The sequence below is a fragment of the Ixodes scapularis genome, unplaced genomic scaffold (genome assembly GCF_016920785.2).
Source record: "Ixodes scapularis isolate PalLabHiFi unplaced genomic scaffold, ASM1692078v2 PGA_scaffold0__279_contigs__length_252992795, whole genome shotgun sequence".
In the NCBI taxonomy this organism is placed as follows: domain Eukaryota; kingdom Metazoa; phylum Arthropoda; class Arachnida; order Ixodida; family Ixodidae; genus Ixodes; species Ixodes scapularis.
In genome coordinates, this window is record NW_024609835.1 from 42233056 (window position 1) to 42253814 (window position 20759).

General features: G+C 44.0%; 2 protein-coding genes across 2 annotated transcripts in view; both read left to right on the top strand.

Moving 5' to 3' along the window:
- LOC8040010 (histidine decarboxylase) overlaps window positions 1-8922 on the top strand; it is a 34377-nt gene extending 25455 nt beyond the window's left edge. Inside the window, exon 14 of the mRNA XM_029974477.2 lies at window positions 8711-8922. Within this exon, the coding sequence (XP_029830337.2) occupies window positions 8711-8922 (212 nt within the window). The remainder of the gene's footprint in view (window positions 1-8710) is intronic.
- Window positions 8923-17802: 8880 nt separating this feature from the next.
- The window catches only part of LOC8040009 (ammonium transporter Rh type A), a 61581-nt gene continuing 58624 nt past the window's right edge, over window positions 17803-20759 (top strand). Inside the window, exon 1 of the mRNA XM_040221006.3 lies at window positions 17803-17879. Within this exon, the coding sequence (XP_040076940.2) occupies window positions 17835-17879 (45 nt within the window). The 5' untranslated portion in view covers window positions 17803-17834. The remainder of the gene's footprint in view (window positions 17880-20759) is intronic.

The following is a 20759-nucleotide window of genomic DNA, read 5'->3' on the forward strand; positions in this document are numbered from 1 at the left end:
GAGTGCCCTCGTCTACTCTCTAGCATCCACATTAACGTTCTCTCTTTTAAAGGACTTTGCGGGAGAAGAGAGAGAGAGAGAAAATGCATTATTGTTGCTGGAGAGATTGGCCGCCTTAAAAACAATCCCGGCTAATCCAGAACTCGAAAGGGAAGAGACGAAAGAGAATTATGATGGTACATATAAGAGGAGGAAGGTATGAAAAAAGGGAGGTTATATATGTGACACAGTCACAACAGCACAAACACGAAGTGAGCGGCTATACAATGTCACAAAGCCCTTGTTTTTTCCTGGTTTCTTGACTTGTCCTGGTTTCTTAACCTACAACAGACTATAGATCTGAAAACCGCGATGTTCGTACTGCGCATCGGATATGAGCAAGTGAAACCTCGTGCTTTTCTTTTCGTATTATGTATTTCGTACGCTCGTATTTCTCTTTACCGCCTAACAGTATTCCGACCCTCGTCATCTGATGGGATCTTCCTATCGCTCGCAGTGATTGGCTTGTATCTGTGCTCTTCAGGAAAGAGGTTTCCCATACTTTTGTTCGAGCGTGCAGTCGCGCACGTCCTTTATAAAGTCGTCTGACGTCTGCGCGCTCCGTTGACAGCGCGATTTCTTTTGCCCCATCCGTCAAGAGACCGAAAGTGCATACGAAATCTCGAAAAGTCGTAAACAACTGTTTTCGAGTGAGTTCTGAGGCGCGTGGACGTTTTGCAAGACGCACTTGTTTTGGAAGACGCAAGCTGTGTATCCCCGTTGAAGAGCGTCACGAGTACTGCTGTTGAGACCACGCTAACATTTTCTGTTAAAAACACGCTCTTTTTTATTTCTTTTTTTTTTTCGAATCTTTGCCGAGTTAGCTTTGGTTAGCTGCTACTGAAGTCGCACTAGGTAAAATGTCACTTCTGTGTACCTCCGGGCTTTACTCTCCAGTGGTACTGAATAGGGCACCTCAATGTCCTTCTGTTTAGGGTGATGCCACCTTTGTAGTACCTGATGCCGACAGCACGCGCTCACGGGTGAAACACAAAGAAATCGACGAAATCAGCGCCACAAACGCGCGCAGGGACACGCTCTTTCACGGGCTTCTGAACAAAAAAGAAAAATAAAAGTGTGGGACAAAATGGCCAGATGTCTCCACCCTAAGCAAAGCGCACATGAAGGCACCCTAGTACTGAATAGTAGTGCTTTGGTTGCTGCACGCGCAGAGCAATCGAGACAACGCGTCTCATGCGACTCAGCCATCGTCCATGCGCCGTGGTTCTGAAATATCACCGCCGTTCTCACATATAATTACCAATGTCATCGCAACTTCTGGGCTCGTATAGTTTCCGTATACTGTAACTGTAAATTCCCAAAACCGACGTTTGAGTCAAGGTGCCTAGAGTATTACACACAATACAGAATAAAAATGTACCCCATAACTGAGTAATTTCCAGAGCTGGCAGTAATGCAATTACTGTAATGAAATTACAGTAATTTAATTACTTGTTCGAGTAATTAGTAATATAATTCATTACTTTTTGTAGCAGGTAATTTAGTAATGTAATGAATTACTCCAGCGACGGTAATTGTAATTATATTACCTAATTACTTTTTCACACCAGGCATATTTTTTGTGTCCACAATACACAAGAGCGCTTTTCTTTTTCTTTTTATTTTACTTTTTCTTTTTCCTCTACATCTCTCCAAAAAAGCTCTTTAGCCGCCGCTATGTTGCTGATGCTAATGCGGCTGGTGCGACTCTCGCGCCCGCTATCAGCTAGACATTTTCTGATTTTCTGCCACTCTCTTGAACTGTGAAAATCCGCTCAGCGCGATTCTCTACCTACGTTCTTGCGGTTTTGCATTCGACGTTTTCTGACCTCTCTTGAAAGTTTCCGCTTACTTTTTCTGATGCGTACTGCGTACCCTCTCTGTGTTATCTTCCACTGTGAGAAATAGGGCTAGTAAGTGCCTTCCATTCGAGCTTTTCTGCTCGACATTCTCGGGAAACGAAGGAGGGGAAGTAGGTCGAACTAAGGCCCCTGGTGGAACGGCCCTCGACGCGATTTTGCGAACAATGACAATTGTTCTCCCCCCTCCCAGAGATAATCCGCGTAGGGTCCTCAGTCATCTCCAAAAATAGTTGTCCGGGTTGGGGTGGGAAACGGATCAGTCGCGTGCGTTCCTCTGTCCATCGGTAAACATGCAACAGAGAGTTCTAGCTGTGTGCCATGAACTGTGTAAATAATGTAAATAAAGTTATCTGTAAAAGGAAGTTATCAATAGCTCCTTTATATTTAAAAGTATACAAAAGTAATGCGAAAGTAATGTCATTACTTTTAAAAGTAATTTGTAATGGTAATTAATTACTTTCTGGCTGTGGTAATTTGTAATGTAATTTAATTACATTTCAGCAATTTTCAGCAAAGTAATTAGTAATGTAATTTAATTACAAAATATGAGTAATTTGGCCAGCTCTGGTAATTTCACCTTCGCTCAGAACAATCGCAAATTTAGAGTTTAAAAAAAAATTAAAAAGACGTTTACAATTTTTGTAACGCCGAATTAGAGCGCAGCTCTTGAGAAGGAGGAGGGGATGGTGCGGAGGGGAGGGTATGCCCCTCTTTCTTCCCAGCTAAATTTAGCGGAGATAATTTTCCGCTAAATATAGTGGGAACATTTTATCCTCGTGACGTCACACGCGATGTCACGTGCGACGTCACGAGGGTAACTCTCGTGACCCTCTTGAGAGAAACCCTCAAAACCCTCGCAAGGGTACCCCTTGTGACCCTCGTGAGATTAACCCTCGTGACCGTCGTGAAGGTAAGCCTTTTGAGGGAAACTAACCCCCGCAACCCTCGTGAGGGTAACGCTCGTGACCCTCATGATCCTCGTGAGGGTAACCTTCGTAACCTTCGTGACAGTAACCCTCGTAACCCACACAAGGGTAACCCTCGTGACGTCATTATGGGAAACTTCCCATAATGCAACGCGCGGTTACGCCGACGCCGCTCAAGCCGGAAATGGGTGCCTAAGAGCTTCGCTCTAAAATAAAAGGGGGGGGGGGGGGTTGCTCTTTACATAGTGTTTATAGCGTAATTATTCTGAGGTTTCCTTTGCATTCGCATGCCGACACCGTATCTGACAGCAAGCGAGTTGGCTTGCTCTCAGACCCCTGATTCAGTGCACTAAATCAGGGGTCTTCAAACCCAGCCCGCGGAGGTGTTCCGGCCGGCCCGCAGACGGCCGTAGTCTTTCCAGTGGTGCACGGCCCGCGGCCCGCTCCTAAGAACACAAAATTTAAGCGCTCGTAAAAAAAAAAAAAAAACACTTTGCGTTGCGACACGTATTAAAAGCGCAAACGAAGATATCAGATGAGAGAAAACCGTAGTGTTATGCGAGTTTTCGAATTTTCGAATAGTATTCTCGATTCTTCCTAGTAATAGGCTTTTGCTATTCGCTTCGAGATTAACTCTGATATTTGAATTATTCGAATTGTTGATATCGGCGGGTTAGCCTCGTTGAGCGCGCTTCATTTCATTTCATTTATTGATTTCTTAAAGGGCTGTGCAACGATATTGGGTAGGAACGTTTTTCACTTTACATCAGTTTAGTGGCACTAGTAGGGGTCTAAGAATACTCGAACGCGACGCCACTGACCAAGAAGCGTCTTCGTCGCGATGGAATTGCAAGGATAAAAGCGGACCTTTTCTTTCAGTTCCTCCTTCGCAAAACTTGATGACGGAGTTGTGGGGACAATGCCATCAAGCTTTGCGATCCCCGCCGTGACTATGTTTAAATGCGCTCATTCAGTAGAGAGGAAAACTGCGTAGGCATTCCATTTTGGCTCGTGACAGTCAATGCTTCGACATGCATTCGGATAGTTGCTCGTGAACAATCGCTGGGATGACGGGAACAGTCGAAGGTTAAAGGCCTGTTCACACATGCAGTGGAGCGCTACAACCATAGCGCTCACCTCGCGCTAAGCGCGTGCTGACGGCAGCGTTCACCAGCTTTGTATTGCACCGCCAAAACTGTTGCTCATGGCAGACGATAAGTAGCAGGCGGCACGTGAGGAGCGCTACATCAGCGCTTCGCTGCATGTGAGAACCGGCCTTAGTGGAACTCAGCACGCGCCCTGTGATCTGCCAGCACCAACGCATGGCTGTGTTAAAAACATTGATGGCATATAATTTTTTTGTTTCTTATTTTTATTAATGACTTACCAATGTGTGTATCATCCAGTATTAGCTTAGTCGCAGTTGATTGTGTAATATATCGTGAAATTACTAACGAATCCGACGCGGCACTTCTTCAAGCAGATTTATGCGCGGTATCGGAATGGTGCAACTGATGGCAAATGACTCTAAATACTAACAAATGTAAAACTATGAGGGTGTCTCGTCGTAACGCATCACCATCTCCATACTCAAATGTAATCTTCAGCTGGCATCTGTAACCTCTTTCAAGTATCTCGGTGTTCACGTCACTTCTAACCTATCATGGAAAACTCATTCTGATCATATAATTGCTAACGCAAATTCAATGCTAGGATATTTAAAAAGAAACTTTTCCTTAACCCCTATGTCCCTAAAACTTCTCTTGTATAAATGAGACTTTAATACGTTCAAAGTTGGAATATGCCACAGCAATCTGGGATCCAGGTCACTCAACACTTACAACAAACATCGAAGCCCTGCAAAATCGCGCCGCACGATTCATAGTCTGCAACTATCATCGCACCGCAAGTGTCTCATCTATGAAAACAACTCCAGCCTTGCCTCTTCTTTCGTCACGTCGTAAAATATCTCGTCTACGCCTCTTCCATAAAATATATCATTCCAACGCTTCACTGAAAAACAAACTATTCATTAGCCCCCCCCCCCCCCTCTTCATTTCTCCTCGCATTCATCACAAACTTAAAGCAGGCATACCTCATTGCGAAACTTCTGCTTACATAAACTCTTTCATCCCTAGAACGTCATCTGAATGGAACCACCTTCCCGCATTATTAGTAACTATTCCATCAATAGATTCATTTAGAAAAGCTCTAACTACACACTTTTGCTAGGATTATGCCGTACTAACATTTTTAACCAAGTTGCCTTGTTTGAATTTTATGCAGTGTCAATATTTTATGTCCACCCCCTCTGTAACGCCCCCGGGCCCTGAGGGTACTGAAATAATAAAATTAATTATCAGCTCCAGATCACGGGGTCGTTTTTCTTTCTGGAGGCGAGTTAAACGGTGTTCGTTTTTCCCAGATTTTTCTTTCCGCGACTGTCACTGAGTGGAGAAAAAAAAAAGAACTGTGACTTTAATCTACGTTGTGAAGGTTGTTGGACAGCGAAGCTGTAAACAACATCCACAACGATTACCTATTGCGACGTCACTTCAAAATTTATACACGTGGCTATACAAAGAGGGAATCCAGAGACAAGTGAAATCTCCTTAACCAGACCCTTTATTACTGCACAACGACATTCACGACTACTTTATTATCAGTGTAATACACACTGAGATTTTCAGTTCTCACTGTGGAGATATACTTTGCTAAGGTTCAACCAATGCATGATCCATGAATGGTGATTGATTGAGTTGCATCGGTAAAGCACATGAGTGCAAACTCTTCCATGACGAATTGGACGAACCACTTGTTTTGCGGTTTTGATATATCCACATTAACCGACAATGATCACGGGTGTGGTGTGATCCCTTGCTAGACCCGTCTCCCTTTTATATATGAAAGCGTGGGGACGTAACTACGTGATTTCTATGCGGTTGGGTACTTTTCCACTCGGAGTAGCTTACGCAATCGTAATCTTTACCAGGAAACACACGCGGGGAAAAGCAACGTGCTTCGCATTGTTCGCAGGAGTCGTTATCATTTATTATGCGGTTTGCACTTCACACGACGGCTTCGAATGACGTCAACCTTTTTCGAAGTAGCTGCAAACTTAATCTTTACCGGAACGCGTGGGAGGGTGTTCCTACTGATCACGCGCCTTCATCCAAAATGTAGTTTTGATGCTTGTTTTTTTTTGTTTTTTTTTTTTTTTTTATGAAAACGGATACTGAGCTGTATGCTGTATGCCTAATTTCAACAGAGATATGCTGTTTTGCCCTAAATTGTTCGCCGGGAGTTTTTTGCTTACAACGCCAACGACACGAAAATTTCCTTGGCTGGGGTATACAGCTTCGATGTAAAAAGATCCAGTACGCCGTCTTGGACGATCACAACTTTAAAACACGACTTTTTCGATAATGCAAATCTCGCCACACGCCTTTTCTATGATTGCAAAATACGATGTAGTCTTAGCAGTTATATAGCAACGTAGCTTGGTTTCGTGATCACATATACGTTGCGATCGTTTAGGAATGCTAACACAAATCACATTTCTCGGGTGATGAAAACGCGTCAACATCGGGATCCTTCATAAACACTTTTAAATACAGTACGCACCAGTAATACCTTGAACTTGAGCACACGCGTGGAATGCGCAAAATAAGATATCCGGGCGATGTTCGAGGACACAAATGCTAAGAAAGCACCACTGTAGTCGAAATAAGCAAAGACGACGGCACGAGCATCTTGAGGGTGCCGCCACAACATCGCCGCACGAGTAGATGGATCTTCTCTTTTAGGGCGTGCTAGGTTATTATCGCGACACACAACGAAACTTCAGTCAATGATAGCGCTCTACCCGGAACGATGAGCTTCCACTACGCCGACCACGTCAAAGATCACCACCGACGCCATGTTTTTCAGCCGAGAGCAGGAACCGCGAAAAAACGCAGGTGCAGTCTTATCTTTGTCTTGCTTCGTAAACCACACGATAGATAGCGCATAGCTCCGAGCATTATAAAATTCGGCAATTTCCGTCACATCGCTAATTATTCAACAAAATTTGGATCGGAATATTCTTTAACAAAACTTTGAAAAAACATTCGCCTGCTATTTATTGTTCATGATCGCGGTGCTGGTCAGGTAGGCTCTTATCCGATAGACGATGTGGATTTGACTGACGTGCTTTGGCACTCGGATGCATTGCAGTGAAAAGGCAGAGAACTTTCGAAAAAAAAAGTATAAAAGAAGCCGCTTTTCTTCTTAAAATTCTATAGCGAAAAAAAATGTTGGCTCTATTTGTGTGTGTGTGTGTGTTTTTCACACCTTTTACGACGTGCGGTGGATGAAATTCGATTTCAAAGTCGTTTCATTAAAAGGGCATTACTCCGGAGTGCACCGGTGCTCGGTAAAAAGAGCCATAGCCTCCTCTATACGGAGGAGGCTATGAAAGAGCACTCAACGGGGATAAACCGCCGAGATCAAGACTTCGAAAAAGTAAAGCCCACTTTCAAAGCGGGATAGTGCACGCGCGCGCGTAATGTGTGTAAAAAAAGCAAAAGAAAAAAAGAACGGAAACTTTTTGAATGTTGATGTTTATACTGCAGCAAAATTTTCGAAATTAAACTGTGACTTTTACGCAATTAATTACTGTCTTTTTATTTTCTCGAATTCTAGATTTAATAAAGGATATTTGCATATAGCAAGAGTATTTATAAATACCTGCAAATAGGTGTAGTTGGCCATCTCTATAGGTTTAATTTTATGTCAAATGTCTCACTTACTTGCAGTTCCAATGTAGGCAACGGACTTTCCGAGGTTAGTCCATAAGTATAACTCAATAGTAATTAACTTAGCTTAGGTATGGACGAGTGGAAACTTGGGAACAACCTTGGCGAGTTCAGAAGGGGTTTCGTTTAGTCATGGAGCAGTAGTGACAAGAACTGTAGAAACTATTCGGTATTCGATTCGAAAATATTCGGCCAAAACCACTATTTGATTCGAATTCGTCTCAAACTCAAAATACACTATTCGCGCATCTAGAAAATTACATCAAAACGCCGGGTATCTCGCCATAATATTTATTATATGTTGTCATCACCAGATTTACTATTCGTAGTTGCCTGCCTCATGTCTGTGTAACTATGGAAACATTCATTTGCGTTCTCATGCGTGCGTGATCTGATCTGATCTACCATTTTCATTAGTCTTCTGTTCTATCTCAATATGCCAAAATTTCTATGCGCTTTGATTTATATCTGATTAGTTCTCGGGGTCACCATTATTTTGTAATGTCAAAAATAGTAAAATATCGCACTTAAAAATAAATTATATGGATTTGTCCAGGTTCCATTTCTTTTTTAATCTCTGTTTCAGTTTAGATTTGTGTAATAATATGTTTATTTAAGTTTATTTATGTAGTATTTCCTCATTTATATTGTCTTATCAAATTTCCGACCCTCGAGACTGAACTGGTCTCCAAACCGGCTCCCTATAGCCAAAACGTTTGGAGACCCCTGCAATGAATGTACACCAATTATGCTCTTTTATGAAACAAAAAACTACAAATGGAGGATATTTTGACTACAATAAAATATGCTTATTTAGGAATAAAAAATAAGTTTTTTTCCTTGTTTCTTTAATGGTAGTCTATCTAAATTATCTGCGCCACTACGCACAAGCTCAAAAAAATATTCTGATATACTAACAACAAACTTTAAATATACTTTAAGTAGACCTTCTTACGCGTCCACTTTTGTGTCACAAATGCGGGATTTTAGTATTGCTTCAGTACACTAGATTTTGCAAGGGGCATGCTTCATTGCTCGCAAGTTTCTCACTACTTCGGCTCCCGCTCTCCCTCGCACGAACTCGCAGACGTAAAGGAGAAAAGCGTCGATGCCGATCCGGAATCCAAGCTGCAGAACGGAAACCAGTCCGACGTGGCGTCCAACGTCATCGCCGAGGTCGAGGAAGACCCCTTCACGGACGGCGTCGACGTCGCTGCCAGAGACCCCTACTCGGAGTCCGGCTCCACCAACCCCGGGACATGTCCGGGACATCGAAACGCGATCACGCTCAGCGAATAATCGAGCCTATAGTCCTCAGATCCCCAAGTCCTTAAGACTATAACCTTGTTCCTAACTCCCGCAGTCCCGAAGACTAACCATGGTCCTTAGGACTACGGTGCTTGGAGCGCGTCTTCAACAGATGTGTTTAGCGTCCTATTTCGCCCACGCAATGATAGTGGTCCCAAAGAGGTAACAGTCATTGGAGCAGATGTCGCGATCATGGCGGTTGGTTGTTGAAATCCTGGCGAAAAAGGCGAGCGAATGCACGGATCGCTGTCATCGCGGTGTCCCAACTTCTGGCAGTTTAAGCTCCCGTGAAATGTCTGACTGCACAGGGACCCACAGCACAACACGCGTCTAGCGCATGCACATCCACTGGTTTGCCGCCGCCACGATCGCGGCCGGAAGTCGAGGGGCCACATTTGAGGACGCGGCAAACCGATCAGTCTGAGATTCGTTCCGGCCGCCATATTAAGACTAACCTAGACCCCAAGTCCAAAAGTCCGAAAAGACTGACGTATAGTTTTTAGGTCGTTTGCTGTGCACCGTTTAACCCGTAAAATAAGTACAGTCTCCAACATAATGAAAGACCCATTCGACATTGCAGTTGCAGGCGGCTGTGCAGGATTCGTTCTAGCTTAAACGAACCTTGGGGTGAGGAAACAAATATAGCTTCGTTTCATTTTCGACCTAAAAATAGAGTGCTTACGACCAACGCTGCATGCACCGTCTAGGCGAATAAGTCTTTCATATTATTGCTGGCTGTAGATATATATATATATACATATATATATATATATATATATATATATATATATATATATATATATATATATATATATATATATATATATATATATATATATATATATATATATATATATATATATATATATATATATACGTACGCTCGAAGATGAGGACATTATTCAGTACTTCGGTGTCTCTATATCCTCTGTGCCCTCTCCCTATACCATGCAGCTTTCTGCGCCCCGCTCCGCCTAAATTGTACAGTCTACCACAGAAGGGGTGAAACGATTGATCTCTAAAAAAGTGCAGCAATTGGTTTCGCAAGGTATACAACGTCAGTGCTTAATACAAAGATTCGTTCAATAAGAATAATAAGGGATGAACATGCTCCAATAAAAGCATTAAACAAATTAACTTTTTCTTCTCTTTAAACATTTTTCATCCAGCCAGTTTTTTCTTAATGTTAATTTAAAAATTAGGGCTGCGGAGCCACTCGAATAGGTTATTCGCCAAAGGAGGGGGGAAGGGACGACAGCCAATCAACCCTACATCTCTGTTTTTATCCTGGGCAGCGGAAACCACAGGGTGCATGAGAATAAAGCTACTTCGTATTAATAAAAAAAAAACTAAAAATCTTCCATACAAAAAGAAAAAAAAAGTGTAACGTTTAATTTAGGCAAGTCTTACTCTTCCCAGCTTTCGTCGGAACCCTGGACGATGACGAGCCAATGGCACAAAAGTAAAGAGCGGGGCGCTTAGGTTGGTCACTTCCGGTCTTTGAGAGTTCATTTCCTTCAAGCTCAACAGTTGTCAAGGTCTCTGACTGAAAGGCGCACTTTGATGTTTCACTTGCCAGTAAATCATTTCAACTAGCCATCTTTGCTGCTCCGACCCACCTAATACAATTCGGCATAAAAAAGGTGTTACATTTCCACGTATTACGGCCGTAATTACTTTCAAACAATTGATTGAAAAAAAAAAAAACCTTGTGTCATGACTTTTCAACTTTCACCCTTCATTGTTTTAAAAAAACTCTACGTTCACGTTTTCGAACAAACACGAAAGGAAGCTAATCACAACGAACAATGAAATGATCCTAGCGAGGAACAAAACTCAGAATGCAATTAGGGGCACGCCCTGAGTTTCTTGAGTTGTCGGTAACTATAGGAACGTTCTCGAGTTATTTCCAGAATTAAAATTTTAAAGTCTGTATAACATCTAGATTGGGACAAAACAATGTTAATCTGTTGAAGAATGATTAAACATTACTGTGATATTCTGCGAAGTCTCGTCTCGTGCCTTGAGTAGGGAAGATCAAACGTATAGCTCCAAAAAAGTGGGCTCTGTTGGTCTTCTATAGTCACAGAGTTAGTGGAAACTAGTAACTTTTGTGAGCAGGAAGCACGGTCACGACCACCACGGCCGATACGATGATTTTTACTCCCGCATGCGTGCATCTTTATAACTAGGGTTCGTATTTTTCGGATAAGCTTGAAAAAATCCGAAAAACACTCGCCGGTGAAGTTTTCGGCAATTCTGATTCATCCGAAAAACTCCAAATTTCAATATCTCAAAGGCAAAAAAAAATGATAAGGCTCCAGTTCACGCTGTGAAGGTGGTTAGACAACGAAGCTGTGTTATCACCTGCAACGATTGCCAACTGCACTACATACCCTAGTTATGTCAAACGCCACTATGTGGCGCACCAGTCCTTGACGTCCCAGAGAACTTCCGGTTTATAAAAGGAATGAATAACGGCCACCACTGCTTGAAATGTGGGTGAAACGTTTAACCACCAGTTCTCCAGGTGAACGCCAAAAGAACGGAGGAGTGCGAGATCCGTTAAAATGTTTCGAGTATTCTTGTAAAGCAACTTGCCTCCTCCAAGATGTAATATTGCATAGCCGAAGGCCCTCGTTAAATCTCCAACGTTGTTGTCCGTGTACCATTTATGCTTTCTAGCACTGGTGACACAAGCAAGCTCAAAAGGGCTTGCCAAGGCGGTGCAACCGGAAGTCGCTTGGGGAAGTAAACGACAGTTCATGTTTGTAAACAGCAACATAATTTATTTCAAATAATTGAGGAAAGAAAAGTAAATGCACTGTACCGAACTTTGTTTTACATATGAAAGACTTCATACTCTGCCGTTGCCGCGACAGCTTATGCAACCGCAATCTTTACCGCGAAACGCATGCGGGGAGTGCTATGTGCCTCGCATTGTAAGTGAGGCCAGTTACGTCAATCCACACTTCGTACTCTGGCGGTGGTTTTGGCGCTTTTTTTGTGGTGTTTTTATTGAAAAAAAAGTGTCAAAACCACATGATAAGAGATAAGGCGTGCCCGTGAGTTTTCTGTTGACGGACACGAAAAACAAAAACGACCTACGAGTCATATACAGCTTCGCTGTAAAAAGACGTTATTTTATGAATAAACCCTCTCAAGCAGTGGTCCTAAAAAAAAATGCACGTCCAAATTATAGTTTCATTTTTTCTTTTTTTAAGTTATTGACAGAATGGTGTTTCCCGCTTACGTCAAGGGTCGTTCAGTACAACAGGTCAATTTATTTCAAGGCCACGACAAAAGTCATTGTTCCGGTTTCCACTTTGGACAAAAAAAAAATCAAACTGGACGCTTAGTGTATATACAGCGGGAAGCCGGCCACCCCGGATGGGGCGACACTGGTTTACACTGTAGATGAGCAATTTCGCCAGTGCAGTACGACTGCTAACCTGGGGTCTTTAACGTTCTCACGCAGTAGTGGTACACGACCGCAAGCCGGTACAATGCTCATCCAGATCGAAATGGGCAGGGGTGGGGATCGAACACAAGGTCCCTGGGTTCTGCAGCGCAAGCTTTCGCTCCACGGGCGCCAAGCTGGGTTTGCGCTTTAGCCGATTCGGCTACCAATTATCCCTCCACTTTCTACCAAACTATAGACCTTTTTCGCATAACCTCAAACCAGCCAGTAACTGACGTACCCTCGACCTGGTGCATTTTTGGATTGCCCGCTGACACAGGGTATGCAACCGCCAAGGGTATGGGCGAAAAGGCTTAAAAACGGACGTCGTGCATGAGTTAGTTCCGAGTGCTCCTTTTTACCGTGCTGCAATTTCCGAAAATCTACGGTTGCCTGGCTACCACTGCGTGGTCAATGGATAAATAATTTTAAAAAGCATAACACTAGCAGCTAGTGTGTCATGAGCACAAGAAGCTGCAGCGCGAGTGTGGCTGCAGTGTTATGGAGCTTCGCATTTTCCCCAAGAATCCTTATTTATGAAGTCAGTCGATTGCGAGCTTGAATCGCGAGAGATTCGTATCAGAATCAACGTCACGCTTAAGCTCACGACCACTTCGTCTACGACAAGAGGACCAATTTTAATTCCCGGTGCAGGTGGTCCAATTAGGTTATCACTGCAAGCCCCATGGTATGTGAAAGGTATGAAAAAGTCTACATGCCACCACTCAAGATGGAGCTATCAAATGTCGAGAGCTTACCTGCATAGACTACATTAAAGTGCTCATATATACTTCGCTGTGGAAGCTCAATCAAAACACCCCACCGTCTTCGTCCTCGTTCTCTCGAGGAGGCCTGGGAGTAGCCAGCTGGATTCAACCGGACAAGCTCCAACCAAATTATTGCAGCCCACCATAGCCAAGTCTAGCCAAGTTCCCCCCATAGCCACACCGTTGCCTACCCAGATAGCTGTGCTGCCAGAACTAGCCGGTATTTCTTTTTCTAAGCCGCTAGACGGCGTCGTCGGCGCCGCAATTCTCAAGATGGCGGCGCCGTTGAAGAAAAGGTCTATAGTCTGCGACAGGTTAGGAGTTCATGGCGAGGGAAAGGAACGCTAGGAGAGGAGGAAGCAGGCGGATGCTGGAGCGAGGGGGACGTTCCCCCCAATCGTCTCCAGCAATCCATCTGCCTCCACCTCCCCAGCCTTTCTTGCCCTCGCCCACTCAAAGACGGGTCGCCATATTCAGAGTTGGTGACGGCGGGTGTGTCGCTGGGGCCCTCCCCCGTTTATGCCACTTCGCGACGACAGTCTGCGGATGGATGATTAAAAAAAAAATATGAACACACTTGGCCCACGCGTACACGCCGCTTCGCGGCGCCCCGCTGCCCCCTATTGCACGTGCGGAAAGGGAGTCCCCTCAAAGACATAAGAAAGCTTGGACCAAAATATCGACTGAAAGCACTAGGAAGCCCAGCACAGGCTGGACTTCTGGGACGAGCATCGAACTTCTGGGACGAGCATCGAACCTCCGGTGGTTTCACTTGCGCCAGGCTCGGAGAACAGCTATGCGCCGTCCAGTCACCTATAGTAGAGATAAGGGATGTGAAACGGACTTCAAAATGATTTTTCCCATATCGGTATCCGAGTGGAGAGGTATCGTCTGTGTTAAAGAGGCGCCTGGGCTTCACCATTTTCAAAACTCCTTTCGCAAAATCGAAACTTTTTTTTTTTTGTGCGCTCAACGGAGAAAAAAAGGAGCGAGTTTCTTCTAAAGCGGGTGGGTGCACGCAAGGTTCACGAAACAGCGACCGTATTGAACGTTCTCCAAGAGCATTAGCCTCGTCATTAGAGACAATAAATTATTTTCAAGTCTATGTGGCGTTTGAGGTAACTATTAGATACAGGACTAAAGCATCCGCTCACCCAAGGAGTAAAATATTTAAACCGGTGAACAAATGTTCATTTCCAAAAAATTTGGACACCCAGCTATTCTATAAACTTAGCTCAACCTTTCCCTCATAAATTATTGGCGGGAAATACACATAATTTTTTTTGACAAATGCGTTCATTTCTTGTCAAAACGTCTCCTATTTTCTGACATTCCGCTATATCAGAGTCAAATAAATTTTCGATAATGATAGGTATTTATGAAGTGTTACGTAGCAGCTTTATTTCATTCGGTGCATGATTATCAGAGTATGTCTAAAAAATCCTAACTCTGTTTGCATCGTTCCTAGCGGCTGCTTAAGCGCTGAAATCGTTGACCGACATCAGGTAAAATACTCGAGCTAACGGGGCGTATAATCAAACGATATTCGACTAAAAAAAATGCGAACACAAACTCGACGTTGCAAATGATTACCAATATATTTTCTTACCAACTTCCTGATTGAATCACTTGTTTTTGTCGAATGTTCGTTTTCGATGCCAACCCCAAAATGCGTAAAACTCCCCAGCTGCACTTACGAGAAACAGCGTGGGCGTCCACATCCTAACATTACACGGAGCTACGATAGCTCAAAAGCATAGCAGAGACATTGTAGCTAAATACTATATTTCGTTCAAACATAAATAGGCACTTACTGTATTACAATCAGCTCTCGATAAATTGTTTTCTGACAAAAAGACGCACACTCACGCACATACACACGCACAGTCGCACACAAACCACTCATAAGCACCCGCACACGGGTACGCGCGCACCTATACACACACAAACAAAAAACATGATGGCTTTAACTACCATTGATTACTGATTAAAAAAAGTTAATTAGCCAAGTCCTCAGCTGATTTGAAGATAAAATCTTCACTATTCTCTTTATCTCTTCTCCTGCCCCACCTCCCCCTCCTCCTCGTCCTCCTCCTTCCCCCACCCAAATTTCGCTGACATAATTGATAAGTTACACATTTTCCACAAATCGATCCGCTAGTTAACCTACAACAATGTTTTTTTTTTTTTTTTTTTTTTTACAGCGAAGCTAATTATGGTTGGGGTTCCGTGGATTTTTCATATGCGTCAACAAAAACTCTACGCTCGCACCGCCATTCGCGCCATACGCGCACCCCTTCCACGTATAAAAGATTCGAAGTAAATAACCAAAATAAAGCGGGGACGAACGCGCGTGCAAGACGCCATTTGTTTTAGGCTTTTGGTTTAGGACAGTTACTGCTATAGGCGCCGCCACGTGCGGAGCGCGGAACACTATTCCCTGCATCCTCCTTGATGTTTGGGTAATTTAGCAATAGGTCTATTCAGTAGGTTGGTTATCAATAAGCACCATTTTCAAGATCAGTGTACTCTCCGGTAGATAGTAAAGGTTTCTCAAAGATTTGCCGCTGTGCGACCCGCGTCGGCCATGTCTACGCTCGCACCGCCCTCTCTCTGTCGTCGTTCCAAACAGGTTGCGTCCCTAGTTTCCTTTCCTTCTTCTCTCCCGGGGTGGCCATCCCGCCGCGCGTGTCTAGTTTCCTCCGGCTCCACGGGGCGGCGATAGTCGTCCACGCGAAGTAATGAACACCGATCCAGAAAACAATAAATGTGTTCGTACCTTTGTTCAAAATTCTGTGTCAACCCTGTGTCGTGTGCTAAACAGCTTCGCTGGGCCTCCACCTTCACAGAGTGGAATGGCTCATGGTTTTGTTCTGACGCGGCCATTCTTCATCAGCTTTAACTTAGATAACACGATAGTACGGAACATTCCGCATACATAAGCAACCTACCGGTATGCCTACAGGTGCTGACCACAACAACGACGAGCGAATTCTTGTTGGGAGCTCTGAAGATAAAAGTATATGTCTTAAAATCCTTAATAGACCGATATCACAGGCAGCTTTATTCCGCCACCGCTGCCGTCAAGCATCGCGGGAACTGTAGTCTTTCTGCTTGCGCGACAATCCCATAAGGGTCTGCGCGAGCAGATCTGCACGAGTCACGAGCTGCCTCGTGCTCTGACGCCATGCCCCATGCGAACTATAGTTATGGCGGCGTCACGCATGCGCAGAACGCTTGGCGAGATTCGTGTGTTCCTGAAAATGCTACATGTCCTCTGTCTCCCCACGGTGCGTTTTATTCGAAATAACGGCTGTTCTAGGCGTTTGCTCCCCAACGTTTTTCGTCCCATATCTTGCTCATACACGCTTGATATCTGCCGCCTCGCTACCGCCTGCCATTTCACCAGGAAATACATAGAAACCGGTTTTTATCGTTTCGCTGAAACACGTTTCGTGGACAACTTTTCATAGACACACGTTTCGTCGACATTGCGATGTTTCGTGGAAATTTATATCATGGACACATGCTCCGACGACGTTTTGTCGCTACATATATCTCTCTTTTTTTTTAACTTAGTGGATTTGATTGCATTACTGGTTTTTTTTTTTTTTTCTCTGCAAGCACAGCGTAAGTTTTGGAGCGAACTGGGCCAGACATCTCCGATGAGGCAAAAACGAAGTCGCGAGTTGTAATCTCACGGCGCGTTGACATTTGCGGATTCGCGGGCGGATCCGCACGGGCCGAATGTAGATTTTGGAGCCGGGTAGCGAAATCGACTCGTCGCTGGCGGAAAATCTGGACACGTTCCCGGACTGACCAGATTTTCCGCCAGCGTCAAGTCAATTTCGCCATCCGGCTCCGAAATCCACTTTCTGCCCGCGCGGATCCGCCCGCGAAATCGCAAGTGTAAACCCGTCATTAAACTTCCAAAACAGTCCACGCTACGCGCAGACACCCTTCGTTCCGCCCGGAAATACTTTAATAGAATGTCAGGCCCGAGTTTTACCAGGACTCATCGGAACCGCCATGGGTTCGGTAAGCTATAGCTACCATCCGGATGCCAGCGACCGAGCCGATGTGCGCGGAAAACCACGTTTTCATCGGAAGGTGTGTCGGCGAAAGGAACGCAGGGAACCTTTCGATGGAACGAACTGTCGCCGAAACGTTGTTCGACGAACTGATTGCCACCGAACAGTGGCCCAGCTGAGTTTCCTGAGCTCGTCGCTGGAAGGGTGTCCCAGCGAACAGAAGCAACGATTTTGCGTTGATTGGGCCACCGTCAGCTACCGTGGTGACCGTGACCGCTGGTCAGCGCCACTACGCTCAATACTGCTCACCGCGGCCGCTTTGAAAACTTTCGTTTTCCCGCGGTACAAAGAGCCATTCAGCAGGCCGTCCTCAGTCAGGCGTCCGTGTCCTGCGTATGCACGAACATCGGCACGGGTGGATACGAGCGCAGTGTCGGAATAGAGCAACAGATGTCGTCCTGATCGCGCGGCCTGCGGCCTGTCCGTGAAGCCCAGGCGGGTAGCGAGGGAACGGGACTCCGAATCCGATGCCCGCTATTGGGTTCTCCACTGACGACGTGCGCGCGGTTATCCTTCTCCGACGGAGTTCGGCACTCGCTGCGAGAAGTTTTTGCTGAACTGCGACCGGGACCACGAACCTCTGCCATGTGGAAGCGAGGCAAACTCGGTATGGCGCTCCTGGTGGTTCAGGTGGGTCACTTTTATCTACTCTCCACTCGTGTGTTTTTTACATATATATATATATGTTTATATATAAATGCTGTATACAGCTTTTGTGTCGGATCTAAGACGGTGACTCTAAATACGTACAAAGGACCACAACTTTTAAAAAAAAGTCTTGGGGACAAAAGAAATAAGAGCTTGTGGTTTTACATTGATAGATTTTAAACAAGAGACTGAATCGCTGGGAAAAAATATGATGATTGACCTTCGTTTCAATGATGGGTGTATAATAATAGCGTTTAGTTCCGCCAGTGCGCTTAAAAAAGAAGAAAAAAAAAGCATAAATGAAGGAAAACACTAAGAAGCATGATCGAGGCTTGTTTGCAGGCCTATTATTTTTCTTTTACAAAAGTCAACTTTATTGTGTGTTTATTATTGCGAGTTATTGTCTAGAGGCGAGGTCTTTTTATCTACAGCGAGCGGAGATTGAAAGCAAACTGGTGAATTCGGAATGCTTAAAAGGCTCCGTCCAGTTGCTCATATCACTGAGTTAAACACTGTTAAAAATAGTTTCAACTAATTCAGTAAAAAATACTAATAAAATGAGTCACGGTTCATTATAAGTTGTAACGCGATCATAAACTGCCCATACAAATAACACCATAACAGAGAAGTCGTGTCCAGAAAGTCAGAGCGAGAGTAGTAACATCATTATACGGCATTCGCGAGTGTCATGGCCTCTGAACGTTAATTCTCATTTACTTAGCGTTGGGGAGTATATTTTTTTTATAGATTTAGCGCGCACCTACATTGTCTCGTAAGAATTATTCTAAGGGGTTATTCGATGTATTCTGACCATGGGGAAAAGAAATCGTCAATATCATCAATGGACACAACCTTTTCCAGAAGGTTATTCTGCTCTCTGGACGTCTTAACAAAGAATGGATTCGAAAAGCATTTTGTCTGTAGCTATACATATAAAAAGATTTTTTTTTGTTTTCTTTTAATTACCATAACAAGAAGAGACTTAAGATGACTCCAAACAATTTGCTGTTCATTTACTTTCAGTATTGATGAAAAATATAAAAAAAAAGCTTGTGTGCAAGCGCGTTTTTTTGTTTTTTTTAAGCCGCGTGGACAGTTTGGCATAGGGCCATAGTTATTGGAAACAAAGTGCGCCTCCTGATTCCAAAGCTTTTCTAGTTTATTTTGGAAGATATTCACAGTAAGGATCTCATATCACGCAAGCGAAATTTAAAATATACTTCACAAAAAAGAAAAACAAAACGTAGCTCACGAAGAAACAGTCGTACGTATGTGAACATCGTCCTCCGAATCTCAGGCGTTTCGCGAAAGAGGACGTTGAACTATCGGGCTTTTAGTGATAGCTGGAGTGCTTCTGTTGACCGAAATGCCCGGGAACAAAAATAAACACCGAATCAGTGTCTCGTGCTTGAACTCCGCATTTTGATACCAGAGCGCTTGGAAAGCCCTTCCGGTGAGTCAAATCTCACGCTCAAAGGTATACTTAAAGACAAGTGAGTGACATTGAGGCTGAGGCATTTTGTAAGTTAAAGCCGAAATAAAAAAATGATAAAAATAAATACAAAAAAAAGTTGGACAAGATGTAGGGATAAAACCATACAAGCGAGATCTATCTTAGTCAGTAGTTCAAATTTCAATTTACTTTGTTTCTTTTCTTTAAGAAACATTTTTTATTAGCTCATACGTTTCGGGTTCCGCGATGACGTAATCTCCCTAAGAAAGTAGATATGAAAATATGCCTCGCCTGTTCTCAGAATTAAACTCCAGCATATTTTGTTGAATTGATGCTTGGATTGAAAACGAACCTTCTTTCGCTTTTCCCCGTCAAACATTCTACGCTACAAAACAAAATCTAGTTTGTCTACCTTCCCACAAAACAATTCGGAAAGCCAACCTCTGCAGTCTACAGATAAAGCTGGGTCAATGACGATGTTGAAAATATGTTTTGCCTTAGAACAACAGCCTGCGCTGTGATACTGAACAATGATATTTTATATTTTAACGTTATGCTCACTACCACAGCGCAGATTGTTTATTTCGTGTGTAGGCACGTAGCTAGGGGGGAGGTCCATGAGGCCCGCCCCCCCCCCCCCCCCGAAATTTTCCATTTTGCTGGGACCTCCTCTCCCACCTCCCTTTCATACAGCATTTTGTCAGGAGCGGGCCCCCCCCCCCCCCCCCCCCCCCCCCCCACCCCCCGAAACAAAATCCTGGCTACGTGCCTGTGTATGTGTGTGTGTGTGTCTGAACACATTTTTTTTGGCCTCGTCATTCACTGACGTCGATCGCGATGACTGGTTATTCCAATTGTTTTACGGGAAAGTTGTCGCACCAGATTTCTTAGAGTGTATGTTTACAGTGTACGTTTAATATAGTAAATGTTTCGTGTTTCGAGTTGTAGGGTTGTGCGAATACCGCTTCGGAAGAATCGAAGAGGGCAGCGGTCATCCCTTCTAGCTTGAACACCGCAGAGAGAGCCGTTGTGCCGTTGTGGTCGTAGTCATCCTAGCACTTTGAAGGTGATAAATGACGCAGCACTGTTCGATTCGAACCACTATTCGCATAGTTTCGAGTCGAGCAATCATGTATCCTTTCGATGTGACCGAATTCTTCATCTTTATCGTGTCGTTCGTTATAACGATGGTTTAGTGTTTGTTGTTCCGTTTTTGTTTTTCGTAGCCAGAATTTGTTTTGTTGTCGATGAATCTGTGAGCTGCGCACTTAGACAAGCTCTGCGTTTTTCTTTCTTTTTTTTTTTTTAATTATGAACAGACTCAGCAGGTATGGAAACTCTAGCGACCCCGCATTTCGGTGACCGTTTTGTCACTTTAATTAATCTGCATCGCAGTCTTTTGAGAAAGA